The sequence below is a fragment of the Grammomys surdaster genome, unplaced genomic scaffold (genome assembly GCF_004785775.1).
Source record: "Grammomys surdaster isolate TR1022 unplaced genomic scaffold, NIH_TR_1.0 231, whole genome shotgun sequence".
NCBI classification, from domain to species: domain Eukaryota; kingdom Metazoa; phylum Chordata; class Mammalia; order Rodentia; family Muridae; genus Grammomys; species Grammomys surdaster.
The window spans coordinates 4,492,344-4,513,069 of record NW_021604676.1 but is presented as its reverse complement, the minus strand read 5'-3'; the positions used below and the strand labels follow the sequence as shown (position 1 = coordinate 4,513,069).

The following is a 20,726-nucleotide window of genomic DNA, read 5'->3' as shown; positions in this document are numbered from 1 at the left end:
TGTTCTTCCATACCTGGAACGTTGCTAGACACAAAAATTCAAAACGTAAGTATGCATTTATCTGTAATTTGTCACACCCATGGCCTCAGGTAACTTGCATGCATCTTCTTAAGAGCTGTTTAGACTGATCTCTTTATAGTGTAATTGCTATTATTTAGTTAGTGCTACATTTTTTGCTATTGAGATAGAATATATAATAGAATTATAGTTCTTAAGATTATTTTTCAAATATATCCAAATGGATATATTCATAGATTTCAACATGTCATATATATGATATACATGATATATATCTATATATACAATATCTATTACACACACACACACACACACACATATATATATATATATATATATATATATATATATAAAATTTTCAATGCAAACAACATGGAAATACATAGCAAAAAATAACCTAAATAATAAAGTTTTAAAAGAACTTTTAAAATGAGAAATCAATGATTACAAAATGCCAACTCCTGCAATGAATGTCTTAGGCTTATCCTAATAAATACATAATAAATTTAGTTGAAGATGTTGTTGATTGTGTGGCTCTTTTAGAATTTAAATACATATTTTTAAATGAATAAAAATTTATTTAGGTAATTATTAATTTAATTTGATTTGAGACAGGGTTTTTCTATCTAGCTTAGACTTGCCTTAAACTCAATATGAAGCCTAGGTTGGCCTTGAATTCAGCCTCCCAAATGCTAAGACAACAGGCTGTTTTTTTACCTTTACTACTTTTACTTGTTCTTTTTTTAAAATAACTATCATAGCATACAGAAATGAGTAATCATGAGTTTTTCAAATGTTTCTACCCATTGCCAAAATTCAATGATATGTATGTAATTATGACCTCCTTTTCCAATTAAAATGTAATGCTGGTTCCATGATAGTGGAAACAATATTGTATTACTTATACTTTAAAATATTGCTTTAGGGTTATAGCTGATGTTGACCCTCAATAAGAGCGAATGTAGCATTGATTAAATAAGTGCAGTGTGTGTAGGAAGAGGAAAACAATTCTTGGGGAGAGTGCAGGCAGAACTGGGGCTGAGGCTGTGGAGGGCTTGGCTGATCACGCTGAGTCCAGCCTGCATGTGATGAGGGGTGCCCGAGTCCTCCAGCATTAGCCTCTTCCTCACTGGAGGATCAGGCAGGCCCCAAGCGTCCTAGGCCTGGCTCAAACATTACTTGTTATGTGGGTGGGCACTACATTTTTCCTGAGATAACTCAATCAATTCTCTGCTGACTTTTATTCTGATATGGTGCAATCAGAGTTCTGATGTGTTAGCTAAAGCTGTTGATCCTTTGTTCTAACATGACAATTTGCAGACTGCTCATACAGATTGGGAACTTTCTGTTTGATTTGTAAGCTTTTTATTTATTTCCTTTTCTCCTTTAAGCCTTTTGAGGAAAAAGAAAACCAAAAAACAAAAACCTGCATTGGCAGTTTAATTCATTATCGTCATGACAGAAAGCATGGCAGCGTGCAGGAGAAGGGGTAGAGAAGGAGCAGAGAGTTCTACATCTTGATCTGCAAGTAGCATCACACTGACCAGACTTGAGCATATATGACCTCAAAGTCCACTCCCATAGTGACACACTTCCTTTAACAAGGTCACACCACCTAATAGTGCCAAGCATTCAAACACTAGGATCTATGGCGGCCATTCCTATTCAAGTCACCACACTCTGCAAGCGGCTTTTGGTCCTTGTGCTTATCCCAGCCACAGAAAGCAAACCAGAGCACAGTGTGATTTTCCAGAATAAAGCTCACAATTTATCCTCTTCAGCCTGGTTTCAGTCCGGCATTTTAATGCATTCAGAACCTGGTGTGTTGGAGTTTTCAACCATTTATTCATACCTTTTTTATATTCTTACATTTCCAAACACTTTCCTTTCACCCTAGAGTCTCTTGGGAAAGGCATTTTAGGGTTTCCTAGAGAACACATTTTTGTGGTTTTAATTTTTTCTCATTCTATTTTTAATGATGATAAGTGTTCGTAAATGCTTTAATCTCCCTTCTAACCCACCACCTACCAAAGTGGAAAAGAAACGTTATTAAGATACAGGAGAAGTGGACTTGTTTAGAAGTTTTTTTTGAGCAAATCCCATTTGTGTTGTTAGGAAATCAGCAGTTCAGTTCACAGGAGTCATCAGCGGCAGTCTGGTCCACTCGCAAACACTTCTCGAATATATCAGCAGTTCAGTTCAATAGTGTCGGGATAGAGAACACAAACCAGCAGTGGCACTGTAGTGCCAGGGAAATGTTAGTGATCTCCAAAAAACAGACAGGATCTGCAATCACAGTAGGGTCTTTTTATTTGCACTAGCTTGGACCCCTCAGTGCATCGCTGTTGTGGAGGACATTTTGGTGATGAGTAGCCCTGAATGTCTATTGGGAAACATTTTATAAAAATCTATAAGCATGTGCGTGTGCGTGTGTGTGTGTGTTTAAGCATGTAATTGGAGAGTTACCATGGCCTTTAACATAATTGGCTCGTGCTGGGAGTCATATCATAAACTTAATTTTTGCTTCCCTCTGCATTGGTAGTTATGGCAGGGGGTAGGCTTGTAACTAACCTGGGATTGTAGATCTGTTGGAGGAATTACCTGGAGACTCAGTTCTTGTTGGGGATTAGCCTAGAGACTGGAGCTGGGCTCAGGTTTTGTTGGTGGGTAACTTGGAAACTAATGTTAGGTGTCTGGCCTGTTTACCTGAGTTCAAACTTAGGTCAGGTTCTCTAGCCTGAGACAACCAGGCCTCAGGCAAATTGACATAAGTCAGCAAGAGGGACCATGACCACCAGGGAGACTGGGACAAGTACTTGGCTGTGCCTTTCTCAGGAAAGTGGAGATCAAGAAGTGTTGCAAAGCTAGCCATGCAAGCAAGCTAGCCATGCAAGCAAGCTAAGCCTTCGTCACTGTCCGTTGACTCTTATTCACACTCCCTCCAAGCATCACGAATCCTCCATGTCTTGCCTCACTACGTATGTGTCTTGCTTCAGCATGTGAGTCTGTCTTAGCGAAAGTTCACGTAAGTCTGTATCAGCTGACATCACTCTGCCAATCAGCCAGAGTCCTTGGAAGTGGTAAGAAACCACCAGAGCACCACCAGAGCTTCACCAGAGGAGCACTACCAGAGCACTACCAGAGCACCACCAGAGCACCACCAGAGGAGTTTCTGGAGCGTTTCTCTCTATGGAATCACGACAGAGCTCAGCTATGTATTGTAAGCTGAACTGATACATGCGTGTCATTAGCAAAGAATCCTTCATCACTCATCCTTTCATGTGCTTGCTTTAGCAAAACGTCCTTCCACCTGTGTCTACTTTAGGAAAACGCTCCTTCTTCAGATTTGTCCCAGCAAAACGTTATCCAACACAACTGACTTTCAAAGAAACCAGAAGCTTCCACTTCATGTTTTCTATTCAAACTCTCCATTATTTCCCTCTAAAGCTTCTGAGATGCCTTTAAGATACATTTGGATGTAGTCTCTAGAAATTGGAGTGATTTTGGTGTTTCTTTCATCGACCATGTCTGTCTTTAGAGCTGACCTTTCAGCATCTCATGAGCTAAAAAGTTTGTGAGTTTTGTTTTTCTTTATCGAGAAAGTCTAATTTTTTTTGTTTTTTGTTTTGTTTTTTCAAGACAGGGTTTCTCTGTGTAGTCCTGGCTGTCCTGGAACTCACTCTGTAGACCAGGTTGGCCTCAGAAATCCGCCTTCCTCTGCCTCCCAAGTGCTGGGATTAAAGGCGTGCGCCACCACCGCCCGGCAAGAAAGTCTAATGTATACTCAAGTGAAGAGGCGGTTTTGTTTGGATCTTGTTTGCTTACCTATTATGTGTTGTATGTGTAGGGCATTTTGCCTGCATGCATGTATGTGCACTGTGCCTGTGTAGGTCAAAGGAGGACTGGATCCCCCTGGTACTAGAGTTGCAGCTGGTAATGGGTGACCATGTGCATCCTGAGGCTTGAACTTGGGTCCTCTAGAAGAGTAACCAATGCTCTTAACCACTGAACCATCTCTCTAGGCCATCTTTTATTTATTTATTGGTGTTTGGAATGAAGTCCAGGGCTTTTCACATGATAACTAATACTGTACTACTGAACTGCAGCCTGTGACTTTTTTGATAAGTGCTGCCTAACAAAGAATTTGTAACTTCAGAGGATTGTGTTCTAGGTGGGTGGCTCAAGGCTATGTGATCTGCTATAAGCAAGCCTGAATGCACCTGAATGCACATGGTATGATATTCATCTACCCAACTAGCAAGAACTTTTGGCTAGTTCCTTTTCTATCTTCAAAATGTGTTGAGTTCTTATTATAAAATCAATCCTGGTACTAGAAACCATAATCTCCAAGAAACCCAAAGAACTGTGTCTAGTGTTCAATTCATACAAACAAGGTTATAGAGTTTTGAATGGGAAATGTACCCCAGAGGCTCAGATATTTAAGTACTTGGCCTCCAGTTGGTGGCGCTGTTGGAGAGGTTGTTGAACCTTTGAAGTAGAGATTTGCTGGAGAAAGTAATCACTGGGGATGGAGGCTGAGTGCTCACGGTCTCTCCTCACTCCGAGGGTGCTCTCCCTGCTTAAGGCTTGCATTTGAGGATGTAAGCTCTCAGCTTCCTGCTGCTTCTGCTGCCATGCCTGCTGCTTGCTGTCATGCTTTCTAGCCACAATGGACTCTTATCCTTCTTTCCTGTAAGCCAAACACTCCCGTAAGTTGCTTTGGGTCATACTGTCTTATCACAGCAACAGAAAAGTGACAAATCTAAGATACTATGTACCTGTTATAGACTTCTAGAGTTTATTACTTTTTGTGGCAGTCAGCAGGCTCTCTGTGTTTCTAAAAGATGTTATAACTTTACATCTGGTTGCCAGTATTCTGTCTGAGCACCATTATTGATAGAACCGAACCTTGCCAGAGTATTTTTTTTTCTCTAAACAAACACCCAGCAATGAGGATCTCACCTCAGTAGGGCTGAGAGTGGAGAAGGCCAGGGACAGCTAAATCATGCTCTGCAACTTTGTTCATTGCAAAAAATGGAAAGAAATTATTTATGCAGTGCTTAGGGAAAAATGGAAAAGGGTGAGTGTGGGCAGAGGAACCAACGTGTATGCCCTGGACACTACATGCTCCAAAGCAAACCTAGGGGAAATCATCAAAGCCTTACTGATCATACCCACTTCCTGTACACAAGTGTGCTAGTTGTACATACTGTGGCAGAGGACTCATGCTACCTACATAATAGGATGTGCTTACTTCTCTCCTGATTTATTTATTTCTTTAGCCCAGAGTCTTAAGTTTTCTATAACTACCAAGCAGATCTTCTCTCCCTGAAAATGCCTTCTTCTGTGTATGCAGGCACATGCAGGAAGACAGAGGCAGTGGCCTGAATGTCACCAGTGGCACCTACATAATGAGGTAGATCTCAGGACAAATCAACGGAAACAACTTAGTTTCCCATAGTTTTTTGTTGGAACCAGTTTTTGTCTTTTCAAAGCAAGCATCCCTGGATGGGGACCATCAGTGATAATTCTATTAATAGCCCTGCTATTTTCTGCATTTGGCTCCTAAAGTCACCCTAGGGTTAGATTCCAGTCCACTAAGTCATCTTCAGAAGGAAGCCTCTTTGAAGACCTCTGAAGCCACAGAATTTGACACCTTTTATTCTCATTTTCCTAATATGCTGGTGACTCCAACATAGAGCTTCACTGTTCTCTCACTCAGGGCTTTGCTGTGAGTGACTTGACTGAGGAAAATGACAGAGCCACTAATGGAGACTTGTCTGAGCTTTTGAAGGGCACCATGGTTTGGATGCAAATGTCCTTCTCCTAGAAAGCTTTCTGACTCCTGTTCTTGAGGCAGAAATGGCCTTGGGTGTCTATATGTAAATTCAAACTTCTCAGGCTTCTCTACATTATCAGGAATGTGGTTACCTAAGGAATTGATGAACATTACCTGTTAGCTCTTTTAACTTTTTTTTAGGGTAATAGAATCAGAAGGGATATTAATCCTGAAATACAAATGTTGTAGGTGGCCCAGCTCTGGCTAGCTCCCTGGCCACCACCATGTTCCTGCTTTATGTTCCCGTACTAACAGCGGCAGCAGCACCAGCCCGGGAGCGCTGGCCCTGGCTCCACGAGACGTTAACGTGGCTGCTGTCTCTGCCTGTCAGCTCTGTGGGCCAACTCCATCACCCCAATGTGGTAGATATATTTTCCCAGTACCCGGTAAAAAGAAGACTCTTAATGTTTAAAGATTATCCAGTGGATTTACATATCAGCAGATACTCAATACTCAAGATGCCCACACAGTTAGAATTGTTATCCCAATATCTAACCTTTTGCTATAATTATTCAAGACTGCTAGACTCATATGTCTGCCGCTATCTTCCTCTCTTCCTTCTCTCCTTCTCTTCCTCTCCTTCCTCTTTCCTTTCTCTTTCCAACTCCCAGCTCCACCTACCTCTACTACTGCCCAATCACTGAGCTCCACTGTAAATACAATGGGCAGGAAAAATTCCTGCCGCATACAAATATGTAGCTGTATCATACACGTGCATACACACACACACACACACACACACACACACACACACAATTATACTATCAAATGACGGTTATGTGTATATCCATATACGTGTATGGATATATATAAAGTGAACATTGAGCAATCACTAGCTAAACAGTGAAACTAGCTCTAGCATGCATTAGAATGTTTGGCAGTTGTAGGGAGAAAGCTATAATTAAAAATAATGAGGAAATAGCTCCAGAGATATCAATCTTGTGAGGTTGCTTAATAAAGAAATAAGTAATAAAGATTTCATTGCCTAATTTATTTCACCTATAATGTTTCCAAGCAATTTTGTTTCTTGCCTCCAGATGGTTTGGGTAGAGTTCTAGTTATCATGATGGTGACTTGATTGTTCTCGACTCTAGTGTTTCCTGGGGTAAGGGGAAATGTTTTGCATGTGATAGACACCCAGCAAATGCTTGTTGATTAAATGAATGAGTAATGTTAGAATACAAGTCAATAAGCAGTAAGTCATGATGACTTATTACTGCCTTCATTTACTCACCTAAGACAGCTGAGTTCTGTTGTAAACTAGACACTGTTCTAAATACTGGACATGTAGCAGTGAGTCAGGTAGAAAAGATCTTCATTATTAAGACATATAGGGCCAGGCAGTGGTGGTGCATGCCTTGAATCCCATCACTTGGGAAGCAGAGGCAGATTTCTGAGTTCAAGGCCAGCCTGATCTACAGAGTGAGTTCCAGGATAGCCAGGGCTACACAGAGAAACCCTGTCTCGAAAAACAAAACAAAACAAAACAAAAATAAATAAATAAAACCCCCCCAAAACAAACAAAAACCAGAAAAAAACAAAGAAGTATATATAAATGTATGTATATGTGTATGTATATTCACATACATATATATAAACCATTTACATATGTATACACACACATATGGTTTGTTGAGACAGGGTTTCTCTGTGTAGCCTTGGCTGTCCTGGAACTCTTCCTGCAAAACAGGCTGGCCTTGAACTCATAAATCCACCTGCCTCTGTCTGTGAAGTGCTGGGATTAAAGGCATGTGCCACAGCCTCTCTACTGAGAAGCATATTCTTAAAGAGATGCCAGAACATAAACCAGCAAGAAAATATGCCATGGTAATAGACTATGGTTGGTTATGTGAATACATTACAAGCTGGAAACTGGGAAAAGGGTCTTCTGGCAGGAGCTGGGGAGAGCTGTAATTGTGACCAGAAGCACAATGCTGAAGTCAAGAGAGGGCTAGAAAGAAATATAAAACATGCATGTCTAATAACGTTCTCATGCCACTTACAGACTAATACAAATATAGGTCATAGTGTCAGCCTGTAGGATGTAGTCCTAGTAGCTGAGAGAGTTTAGCCATGGGTAATGTTGAGAAATAACCAGCAAAGGAGTTGGTTAGAAAAACTTGGACTAATTCTGATCCCTCTGAGGGCAGACATTGGGTTGAATTTACCTTTCTCTCCCCTGGGAGAGACCTGGAGAACACAGAGCTTGCCAAAATATGTGCTTGTTAATTTAATTGTTCTTTGTAGAGTTGGCTTTCCTCATTTAATGAGTGTGTTCTGGGCAACAGAGCCACCTCCTGGAAGGTTGCAGTTCTTTACTATCCCGGAGGAAGCCAAACCTTGTTCACAAGGGTATTCTAGCTTCTGATTGGTGCCCAGCTATGTTGGATGAATATTCCCTAAACAATGGAAAGAATTACTCTAGCATACAGGGCTTCCTTGGCTGCACACATGCAGAATGGAGATGCCGTAAAACATCTCTCAAGTTGTAACTCTTCAGTCAACAAGAAAGATTTATTAAGGCTAGGGAATAAGACTGGGGGGGGGGGATCAAAGCCATTTTTTTGTCCTTCTCATCCCCCCCCAGGGCTCCTTACAATAGTAACTAAGAATAGATGCACGTTGGTCCTCTTTTAAGTTCTCTGCATGTTTTCTTTTCTCCCCTAGACTTTCAGATTCAGAGAATTTTTCATATGACTGCAATGAGCAGCATTGGTCACAGGCATAGAGTATACACTAAAGCTTAAGACCGGAGTAATGCCAAAGAATGTTCAGAATTCTGGATGAAGAGGGAAATGGAGACCCAGGCTGGGAACAGTGAAGAGGGCATTTTACAAACCGTAGATGCCTCTTGATGGTCTGTGGGGTCTAGTGTTCTGCAAACTCTGCAGGCTTACAGCATAAATTTCATGCCTGCTCTAGACCTCTCTGTAAGGATGCTGGGTTGAGACAGAGCATAAAGGAAAGGACAAGGTAGCATTAGGAAGCAGAGTGACCATCTATTGACCTAGATGGGGCTTTCAGCCCAGGGTCAGCAGAGTTGAATGAGAGTTGGGTAGAGTCAAAGCTCTTATCCCTGATGATAACCATGGAGAAGGTGAGTGGCCATTCATTTCATAGAGACTGTGAAAACTACATTTTCCAAAGGCTTTCTAACCACGTGCACGTAAGACTTTTTCCAACACACTTGAACTTAGGTAGGGCCCGTGAATAGAGAAATGAGCAGATTTGATAGAGACAGTCTCCATACTGATCTAGCAAAAATACATCTTTTGCAGCTTTCCCCTTTAACCGAGAGTGGAGATGTCCCTAAATGGAAGGAAACAGAAAGCTGGAATGTAGGGTCTTTGGTGAAGACCTGTGTCTCAAAACAACAAGAGCCAGGTGAAAAGGCATGGGGGCATGGGTTGTTAACTTCTGTCACTTTTGCTCCTTCTTTGAGCATGCTGTTTCTGACAGGTGGAAATAAATGATGGCTACAATCATAAAAGTTACACGTCTCCCCTTTTCCTGTTCTGGCAATAACAATGAAAGAAAGCCAGTGTTTTTTTTTTTTTTTTTAAACTTTTCAGTCACTACTGCAGTTAAAGTTCAATATTGAGACAAAATTGGAGATCTGGGCAGGCTGTATTAGGAGCCCTAAGGAAAAGAGCTGTGTAAGAACTTAGGCCAATCAGGCTAACACATCTCTCCAATCACCTTCCTTCTCATTATACCCAAAGGAGCCTGCTTGATCTGGAATTGGGTGGAAAATCGGTGTTTTCATGAGCACATAAAACTTACTCCTAAGTCAAACTGTCAATGTGGCTAAACAACAATAACCAAACCTTAGTGTTTCTGAGAACCAGCCCCAGAAAGAATTTCTTCCTCCTTCAAAGTTCTTGAGATAGACCTCTGAGGGATTTTCTGTACCACTTCAGTGAGGGGAAAGCCTAGAGTCTAAATACTTTTCAAGTCTTTTCACTGAGCTTCGACCAAAACATCAAAGCCGAAGAGTTACTCATTTGAGACATCTCAGTGTAGCCTGGATGTAATTAACACTGTTAAGCAATTTCACATCTGCCCTGAACCGTGACGAGAGACTGGTGTGCGAATTGGAAAGAGTAGGAATCCAAAGAGAAAGTTGGAATTCTATGGGAGTTCAAAGCCAGTTCAGAGAGTTAGGGCTTCTGGCTCCCTTGCTCAGAACTGGGACTTTGGCACCAGCTGGCTTCTGTTTGCAGATAGTCTCATGTGGCTACAGGGCCCAGAGAGGCTTAAGACTACAATGTTTCCGTTTAGTATGTATGAGATATGATTAAGCTGACTTCAAGAATATTAAGTACTTGATTAGATTTGGAAAGCTGTGATGGAAAAGCAGGGTTAGGAGGAGATTTCCGCAGAATAACAAGAATCTGTTTCCTAAATAATTATTTCACTGCAAATGACGGTGAGTCTGTGTGAGATGGTCTTTGTTCAGGAAGACCAAAACAGGAACACTTATACCTCATAGGCTAAGGTTTTCATTTGTAGTTAAGATCGTTAAGCATAAATTCTTATTTGTCCTATGCAGGTTAAGGTTTCTGTTTATAGTTACAAAATAAGTTCCTGATTGTCCTGTGTTAAGTCTTTGCAAGTAAAGGTTCTATTTGTAATTAAGAATAAGTTCCTCTTTCTTAGATCTGATGTAAACTGCAAAACATGTTTATCAACCTAAACTTGTGACCCCGTTCACATGATGTATATCCTTAGCCTTGTTTTTCCTATTCACTGTATCTTGCTAACAATGTATAACAGCCAACTTTCTCGCCCCTGTGAACACCTTATCTCTCCTAGAAAAAACGATCTCAAGTGGCTAACAGGGGCGATTCTCTCAAATTCTGTCTCAGCACCAGTCATTATTGTCCAATTAGACCAAGCTGTATTTTGGGGTGCAGTTCCAAGTGCACCCCAAAATACAGCTTGGTCTAATTGGACAATAATGGATTTGGTCTTTTATCCTTGAGATTCTCAGGTAGACATAGGATGAGAAGTTACAAGCAATCTAACTTACAGATGGCAGGACTGAATGGCAACAGTTGATTTCTGTCATCTTAACCACTAGTGCTGTCTTATGTCTCTTTCTTTTTCTAGTCTCAAAGAGGTTGCAACATTTTCAATTATCATTTCTTTTCTGCTGCTATTGTTTCCGCTTCAACGAATAGTAACAATAACTAAATAAGAAAACATTCGACGAATAGTAACAACAACTAAATAAGAAAAACATAACTACTCCAAGCATCAAAGAACAATACTCAAAACTGCCAGAATATGAGCACTGATCAAACTCCTTTGTATGCAGCTTTATTAACAGTGGTGAGGTTACAAAAGAACACGAAATACAGTGTTCTTTGCTGTTCTTTATAGGAAACCAGAATGTTTTAAGCCAAGGAGACTTCTGCCAAAATTTGCTGGATAAACAATCATAACAAACATTTTTAAAGGAGTATCCAAGATAAACATTTTGTGTCAAAATTCCTTTGAGGGAATGCTAAATGGCATGTTAGGGGGGTAAATTGTAAATATTTTAATCCTTTAGTTCTAGTAATTTAGAATGGAAAGTATTGGGTATAATTTATATTGCTATGAAAAGAATTGCTTTCATTGCTGGTCTGTGCCAATGCTGGGGTAGGGGTCCAGCTCCCAGCAATTACAAAGTTTGAGTCTGTTGTAACTAAGGGAAAACAAATGTAGCGAATTGACTTAAGTCCATTTAACTTAATAATTAAGTTGAATTCTGAAGACATTTGGGCAGGGTGATGGGAGCGGGAGCAGGGAGCCTACCTCCTATTTCCACATAACTTCTATTTACATACATGTTGTAAAACACACACACCATCATTATCACCCTGTTTTAAAGCATAGAACCTTTCAGGACTCACTTCCTTATTACCTCAGCTTCCTCGTATCCCCACCATTCAGTCTAGAGAACAATGTCAAAGCGCCTTCTATTTGTGACCCATCCTTATAACAGGAAGTGAAAATGAAATGCGCTCAGCTTACTGAAATTAACTCGTGAGTGAGAGATACAGGTTGGCCCAGGAGCCCAGAAAAGGCGGACATACTCTATTAAGATCTGGCTTCCTGGAGATACTCTTATCGGATCTCTGGCCCATTCAGAAAAAGTCAGCTTGAGTTTTATTGTTTTGGCTGCTGGGTAACAAGATATTTTCTGATAAGCTGAGCTGATACATTTATTTAATCACGGAACTCAGGTACTAACAAAAATCACAAGTCATTTTCTTTGAGAAAAATAAACAGAAGTACATGTTTGGGTCCTGACTTGGGGCTGTAATTGAATAGAGGTAAGCATGAACCACAGTAAAATCATGTAAAGTTTGCAGTTGGAAAGTGGACTGTGCTTTCAGGGAGAAGCAACTTGGAGATGGATTAAAGACTTTGAAGGTAACAGGATGTTTTGCATCTCCTTGCATTTGTATCCTTAATGGCAGTTCAGGGTATTCTGGGGCTCAAATACTCACTAGCTTTCATGTACCATATTTACCTCTGGAAAGCAACTGTGTGGGCCTTACAGCCTACCCTACCAGCTCCAACAGAGATCCCTCTATTTTCTCTCTCCCTCCTCATGGTTTAAATCCTAAGGTGCTACAATGTGTTGGCTTTTATTTCATCTAGAGCCCGAGGTCCTTCTCTTCACACAACCCTACATTCTCTATTGAGGCACAGCTATTAGTGCGCATAAATGAATTACATCTATTTGTTCACTTATTTGTAGCCCACGATGAAGCATCCTTCTCTCTCTCAAAATTACCCATACACTGCAGGCTCTTCTGCTGCAGAGGTGTGCTTATACTGCCATGAGAAGATGCGACGGCTGCCCTTAGCAAGTTGTGGCCAAATGAAGCATTGAAAATGGAGGTGCATCGCTGATAACTTAGGAGCTTGGCCAGTGAATAGCTTGCTCCCCAAAAACATTTTCTCACAGTTTTGTTTTCCAGCCTGCACAGTCATGGAGTAAAGGAGCAGGCACCTTTAGATTTTCCCTGTAATTGATGGAACTCCTCTTTCTCTCTGTATTTTTGTGCTAATGGTGTCGTACTTATTTACAGTCTGTTCCTGAGTGTCACCACTGAATACCCCAAACAGAACTTTTTGTAAGGGGTGATGAGGAAGGTCATTTCAAGAATGTTTTATTGGAACCACTTTTCACAGTTGGAATAAAATGTAGCCATCCTTCAGTATCCTTGGGAGACTGGTACCAGGACACACCCCATCCCCTGCTAGGATACCAGTGCCTGTGACACTCACGTCCCATCTACAAAATGGCATGTACTATTTACATATGACCTGCTCACACCTTCTTCCATATGTTATACCGTTATTATGTTGTTATATGTTATCTATATGTTATTATAATATCTAATAACCTGTAATTGCTATGCAAACTGTTGTGCTGTATTGCTGGGGGGAGGTAAGAAAATATTTGGTACATGTTTGCTATGCATCTTTTTTCAAATATCTTCATCCTGAGTCTAGCTGCACCTACAGATGTATTAACCCACAGACAAGGGGACTGGGCGTTAGACATGACCATTATAGCTATAACACACATGTAGTAGGAAAGGCTGGGATTGGTGATAATCAGGATACAGTTCCAGATACCTATCCATCACTCCAAACTCTCTAATTGTACAGAAGGCCTAGTGATAGGCACTTCCTTCCCAAAACAAATATGCTATGAAAAATAAACTGATATATTAAAGGAAAACATGCATCATTTACTACAGTTCTTTCCCTTTCTTCCAAACTTGGCAGTTAACTCAAGGAAATGGTAGCAGGAAAATACACTTTGCCAGGCGGTGTGGCGTATGCCTTTAATCCAGAACTCAGGGGGCAAAGAGAGACAAATCTCACTGAGTCTGAGCCCAGCTTAGTCTACCTAATGAGTTCTAGGGCAGCCAGAGCTACATAGTGAGATCCTATCTCCCCTCCCCCCAAAAAACCCCAAACACCCAACTCCCCCCCAAAAATCCCAAAAAACAAAAACAAAACAGATACACCTTGATTTGCAAAGCAAGTTGGAATAAGTGGAATTAAGAAAAGTAAATTATAAAGAGCATTATTTTTGGGTTAATACTTTAAGTTAGCTATCAGCATTCCTCAGTGAGGAACTGAGGAATTCAGTTCTATTCATCTGGTGATTGCCAAGTCCGAGAACCCCAAATATTTTCTTCATCATCTCTATGTGAAAGAGGAGTCAGTAAAATTACTGCTGTTGGCTGTACAGTCAAACAGCTAAGCTATAGTTAACGACATTGAAGAACACAGTATTATTTGGTGATTATTCAGGCTAATGTTAGAAGCAATTTAACCATATCTGTGTAAGATAAAGCTGTACCTAGTGGTACAGGTCTGTAATCCCAGCTACTGGGTATGCTGAAGCAGGAAGATTTTAAATTCAAGGCCAACTTAGTAAAATCCTACTTTAAAATAGAAAAGAGGTCTGAGTGGTGACACACACCTTTAATTCCAGCACTCAGGAAACACTGGGAATTTGAGGCTAGCCTGGTCTATCTATTGAAATCCTGTCTCAAAAATTAAAATAAAAGAGGGCTGGATATGGAGCTTCCTGGTAGAGTACTAGTGTGTATCAGGCCCTTGGTTTACAACCCAGCACACACAAAAAAAGTCTCTCTCTTTAAGGTTAAGAGATAACAGTGGAAATATTTCTAAGAAAAATGCCAAATGATTTAAATGACAGAAAACTGTTCCTTTTCTGAGAGTAGGATTTTATGATAGAAAATGACAGAAGATCCAAGGACAGGACGGGGTGTGCACACCATTAATCCCAAACTGTCACTTTGTCGTTCCCCAGGTAGAATGTACAGCTTTCCAGCTACATCTTGTTTAAGGTTTTGTGGCTATGTCATGAGATTTTTAAAAGTTCTTTCCAGTTAAGTAGGGGAAAGAAGTTTTTATGTTGAAATAATAGAATTAAGTCTTTATAGATGTACACTGTTTTCATTTGGAAATGTGAAATGGGTATTTTCAACTCCCCCCCCCAAGAAACAGAGAGGAAAATACTCCTTTGGATAGGAAATTGCATAGTCAAGTAAGTTTCACGTGTACATCGTGGGAAAACCTCAGCGCCTGAGTAACTGCTGTGAATTTAGGAAGAGTGCCTGTAACAAACTCCGTTGGCCACCCAGTGGCTGCAGAATGAAATTGCTTCTTTCGTTGGCTACAGCCCTTTATCTTGTTGGTGGAAGGTGGGGGAAAGACTGAGGTAGATGGTGCTAAACTAAGAATTTAAAGCAGTCCAGGGACTCCTCTGGATCGATTTTGAACCACCATCACTGTAGTAAATGGTGTATATTTTCCTGGTGGCCCACTCACAGTTTGACCACATTGGGAAGCAATGCGTTCAGATACTGACCGGCACGGAGGACACCGAGCTGGCCCGTGACTCGCGGGACACGCTGTTGGGCATGGCCAGCGTGCAGCAGGACACCCCCACGGTGGCCTCGGGCAGCTCGTCATCCTCCGTCCACTCGTTGAGCTCGGGGTTGAAGCACTGAATGCATTTCTTGTACTTCTTCTCGCCCTCGTTCCAGCCGCCCAGCAGGTAGGCTCGGCCGTGCAGCGCCGAGACACCCGCCGTGCTCACACCCACGGGCAGCGGCGCCACGAAGCTCCACTGGCGCGCTGCGGGACTGAAGCTCTCCACCGTGAGCACGTCCACGCGCTCTCCGCGCGGCCCCAGCTGGCTGCCCCCCATCACGTACACCCTGTCGCCCAGCGTCACCGCGCAGTGCCAGCCTCGGGGCGTGCTGAGCTCGGGCAGCTCCTGCCACGCGTCGAGCGCGGGGTCGTAGGCGCACACGGAGCGCGAGTACGCGCTGCCGATGTAGCCCCCCGTCACGATCACGCGGCCGTCGGCCACGGCGCTGGCGTGGCAGCAGCGGGCCACCTCGAGCGGCGCTTTGGGCTGCCACTGGTTGGTGGAGGGCACGTAGCACTCCAGCGAAGCCAGGCTGCCCTCGGAGTTCCGGCCGCCCACCGCGTACAGGAGCCCGTTGAACACGCTCAGGCTGAAGTGCGTGCGCTTCTGGTTCATGCTACCCAGGTGGATCCAGGTGTTGAAGCGGGGATCATACCTGAGATGACAGAGGACAGTTTGATTGCCGGAGCAGGGGGACTGTGTTGCAGAAGTGGGAATCCTGATCTTGTCCCCCATGCCCTGCAGGGAAGCGCCCCAGTTCAGCTCCACTTCTAACTTTTCCACCCCGCTTTCTCACCCTGCTACAGCTAGTGTTCCGCCTCCCCAACTCTTTCAGAAAAAAAGGGGGGATACTCCCCTTTCTCCCCATTCAGAAGATATTTCCTTTAGCCATACCCCAAAACAACCAGACCAAACCAAACCAAACATCAACAAAAGAATCCCTCTGAAATCTCTTTCTCTAGCAATTCCCTCTCACCTCATCCCGTCCCCAGATTTAATGGTCCACAGGATAGAAGCTGGGTATCTTAAGAGGGAACCTGTACATTAAAGGCAATTCTACCCATTTTTCAGACACCAATACCCCTAGCTCTTTCTTGCTGCTTAGTTGCCTGATTAGATTTCTTCTCTTAAAAAGCTCTCACTGGTCTGTCTTGGCCATTCATTGCACTGGTAGAAAGTAAAGCCACCTCTCTGAACCTGATAGAAAGAGACCAATGGAGTTATGTATAAAAGAGTCAACGAAGACTTGATCTCTCTTAATAGTTTCCTACTGGTAAAAGTTCCAGCTTATAGTTTGTTTGTTTATTTTTGTGTGTGTGTGCTGTAGTACTTTCAGTATATAAATCAATACAAAGAAAACTGGCTTGTGTATTAAACGGTGAGAAGCCCAGCTGAAGGGAAGGAGGCAGAGCCAGTGACTACATGGACCCTTGTTCACAGAGTTCAAAAGTTCTGTCAATAGAGTTCACCTTTGTCCCAAATAAAATCGGAAGTATAGCTATAGATAAGAACCGAGCACTGGTCTGAAGCTTCGACTAGAGTGCTCGATTCTACAGGCAAGGCACTGGGTTCAAGGCTCAGAACCAAGAAGGAATAAAAAATCTAAAAATCAACTTCTTGGATTATTTTTTAAAAGAATATATTTATACCTATAAATACAAAATATAGAGAGATAGTGTTAAGGCAACAAATGACAGAAAGATTAATGAGAGTGTGGGAAGAGAGGGGCCTTATTCACTGCTGTCAATTATGAGAGTGTGGGAAGAGAGGGGCCTTATTCACTGCTGTCAAGAGTATAAACAGTTACTAACATCAATATGAAGGCTTCTCAGAAAGCTCAAAGTGGAACTGCCATCTGACCCAGAGGATGTGAACCCAGAGAACTCTGAGTCAACACGCCATGGAGGCGAGCACACTTCTGTGCTTCTTGCTGCACCATTCACAGTAGCCAGGAATTGGAATTAGTCAAGATGCTTACACAGACAAGTGGATACGGAGACTGTGTGAGAAATGTGTGGTGGAAGTGTTCAGAAAAAAATGAAAGTATGACGTTTGGGGAGAAATAGATGCAACCGGAGAGCATTATCTTAAGCAAAGTGTAAGTTAGATTCAAAATGACAAGTCCATGTTTTCTCATAAGCAGAATTTAAATCTCTCCATGTCTCTCTTTGTGTCTCTCTCCCTCTCCCTCTCCGTGTGTGTGTGTGTGTGTGTGTGTGTGTGTGTGTGTGTCTGTCTGTCTGTCTGTCTGTCTGTGTCTGTGTGTATGTGTATGTGATGAAAATAGAGAGAGGTAACCATGAAAAAGGAGGAAAAGATTTTAAGGGCAGGGTGATAACAAAATTTGTGTGATATGGAAACAGAGGGAGGGCTCTAGGGAACAACAAGGGAACCAAAGAGAGAGACAGAACAGGGAAACGGAGTGGGCTGGGGGATGTGTAAGCAAGTGTAATGGTGTGTTTGTACGAACATTCCAAAATGAAATCCATCTCTTTGCATGCTAACTGAAAAAATATTAAAAAGTTAAAAAAAAGAAATTTAGGTGCACTTGGATTCACTTTATCAAAAATATGCAAAATTTCTAAGGCATTACTACTGCTACTTGGCTCATGAACAGAGATAACAGGCATTATTAATTCTGGGTCAAGACAGTTTCTCCACATTTTGATTCATTGCCATTACCAACCAAGTAATGGATACCTGCAGAAATTGCTGACTGCGTGCTTGGCTTGGTTTCTTGCATCGTTCTGGTCCTCGCCACCGGCTACATAAAGGAATCCATCCATCACAGCCACACACTGGTTAAAACTCTTGGCCGGCATTTCTGTAAGCTTGCTCCATCCATTTTCAGGGTCTCTATATAAAATGTCTCTACTAAGGGACTTCTCAGTCAGGCCAGGGCGTCCCCCAACAGTGATCAGAACTCGGCAGCCGCCTCGGATTCTTGTGCGCCTAGATTGCAGTGTGTTTTGATGATATGGTAGTAAGTGGTAGTTCATGGCGTCCACCAGCAGTTTATGACAATCAGCGTCTTGCATCATTCTCGGTACAGTTTGAACATAATTGACCAAGTCTTGTGCAGAGATGGTTCCAAAGCGAATGTTGCTTAGAAGTTCTGCAGCGTGCTTCACTCTCTTTTGGTCGAATTCTAACCATTTCATTGCAATCTGGAATGCTACTAGCTCAGAAGGCAATTGTAAGTCATCATCTATGAGAAGGTCATTAATCTGTTCAAATGTCAGCTTCATAAATGGTTCTGATTCTGCGAATTCAATGAAGTTATCCCGGATAAATTTCTGGGCTGTTGCTTTTGCATTTTTCAAGCAATATGTTTCAGCAATGTTAACCACATACATGCAGTTCTCAACACTGATCTCTTGTATCAGAAAATCACTGCACATCTTTACAAGTGTGTGGATCTGAAGGTACACAGCAGCAGAAACAATGCTTCCGATCGTGTATAAAGAAAGGGTCAGCTTTCCTGTGTAAGCATACGCGATCACTGTGGCTAGGCCTAAAGGGGCGATATCATTGAGGTCTACCCTTTTCGTTGAGGGATCATTTTTAAGGATGTTATAAAAGTACTCACTGCACGAAGCCATCACTGATTTATGGACATCAAAGGACTTGGTTTTGGTACCGATGACTAAATCACATAGAAAGCTCTCTTGCCGCATTTTACTTAAACCTTCCAGGAGGTTGGGGCCGTAAGAAGTGTCTGTTAGTTCAGAAGAAACACAGCTAAGGCTGTTGCCTCCCTCCAGGAGCCCATTTAGAGCATTCAGCTTGTTTAGGGGGCTGTCTTCTACGATGATAGTCATCTCGTTGATCTCTGCTTTGTTCTTCTTGATAGTCTTCTTTTTGGGTGCCATGTTAGCCGCAGCGCTGTCACAGTCAGCTCACTGAAAGAGAAGGATATGAATATATTTTAATTGTGCTTTGGACTTAGAAACTTTATAAAAACAGTTTTATAATTGCATAATGTAGGTTAATCCTCAAAATATGTTTAAAGACATCAAGCGAGACGCTTAATGTCACATCTCAGTGACATTATTTCAAGCTTCAAACATTGGATATGATTCTAGAAATGTGTGTATTTTCAGATGAAATCTCCCAAAGGGTGTTTTGCAAAGCAATTCTGGCCCAGCAGGAACCAGCAGTTCTCTGATTCAGCTGTGGAATGGAAATATTGGAAAGGCTTAACCAAAAAGTGAATTATGACTACCTTAAAGGTGTTCCTTTAAAAAAAAATTAAAGTTCAGGAATCCATGAAAAATTATAAAATATTATGAAAAGAGGACCCTTTTGGTAGCAATATGGTAGGTGAAACCTAGCATATTTGAAACTATACATGTAGTTAGAATTTAGTGACCGTTATATAATATAGGGTTTGTCAGAGAATTTAATGGAAAGGATCTGTGTTCTTGTGACCTGCCCTCTCTGCTCTAAACAGCACTTGTCCCTATGCTTGCCCAGTAGGACATACCCAGTAGGTCTCATGCATGGAGCAGGAGACCAGAGGCTATGCTTGTTTGGGGCATTGTTTTTTTTCACTTTGTTCAAATCATCATAGTTACATTCATATTTAACAAACATATGTTCTTTCTCACTAATTTTTGCAGTTACTTTCCAAAATGCATGGCACTTATGTGTTGAATGTCCCCCTTTGTTGGGTTTGTTTGAGGAAATTTAAAAATACTTTGTTTATCAAGAAGTTATAAGATATCCATCCACTACTGCATGGATGGACAGCAGTTTCTAGCATTTTCTAGAAATGATGGTGCACAGTGAACATGTAATTTGTGCTCACAAGACAAGATGGAACAAATGCCAACTGGAAGCCAGAAGCTACATTTATAGCAGAGGAAATGTAGGCCCTGTCTGGGTCCTTGGAAGAACCCAGGTAGTCAGTGTTTTATTTGTGCACATAATGGGCTTTCAGAGAAAGAAAGATCACTTGGAAGAGTGATCTGTGTTCCTTTTAGACTAAATGGCTAAGTAGCCTTGGGCTAGCTAGTTTTATGTCAAATTTACACAGGCTAAAGTCTTCAGAGAGAGGAGAACCTCAACCAAGAAAATGCCTCCATAAAATCAGGCTGTAGACAGGCCTGTAGGACATTTTCTTACTTAGTGAATCTTAAAAATTGATGGAGGAGGGTCCAGCTCATTGTGGGTGGTACCATTCCTGGGCTCCTAGTCCTGGGTTCTATAAGAAAGCAGGCTGAGCAAACAATGGAAACAAGCCTGTAAGCAGGACTCCTCCATGGTCTCTGCATCAGCTGCTGCCTCTAGATTTCTGCCCTGACGTCCTTTGATGATGAAGTGGAAAGTTCAGGTGACTGTAGTAACCCTAACTAAGACAACTTTGTTTATCTGTTATTAGATGCT

The 20,726-nt window shown here is 41.8% G+C and overlaps 1 protein-coding gene across 1 annotated transcript; it reads right to left on the bottom strand.

The window, feature by feature from the left end:
• Window positions 1-15,260: 15,260 nt before the first annotated feature.
• On the bottom strand, window positions 15,261-19,210 carry Klhl31 (kelch like family member 31). The gene is made up of 2 exons (XM_028773546.1): window positions 18,039-19,210; window positions 15,261-15,993 (listed from the first exon to the last, which is right to left on the bottom strand). The coding sequence occupies exons 1-2, from the start codon at window positions 19,208-19,210 to the stop codon at window positions 15,261-15,263; spliced, it is 1,905 nt and encodes a 634-aa protein (XP_028629379.1).
• Window positions 19,211-20,726: the final 1,516 nt, after the last annotated feature.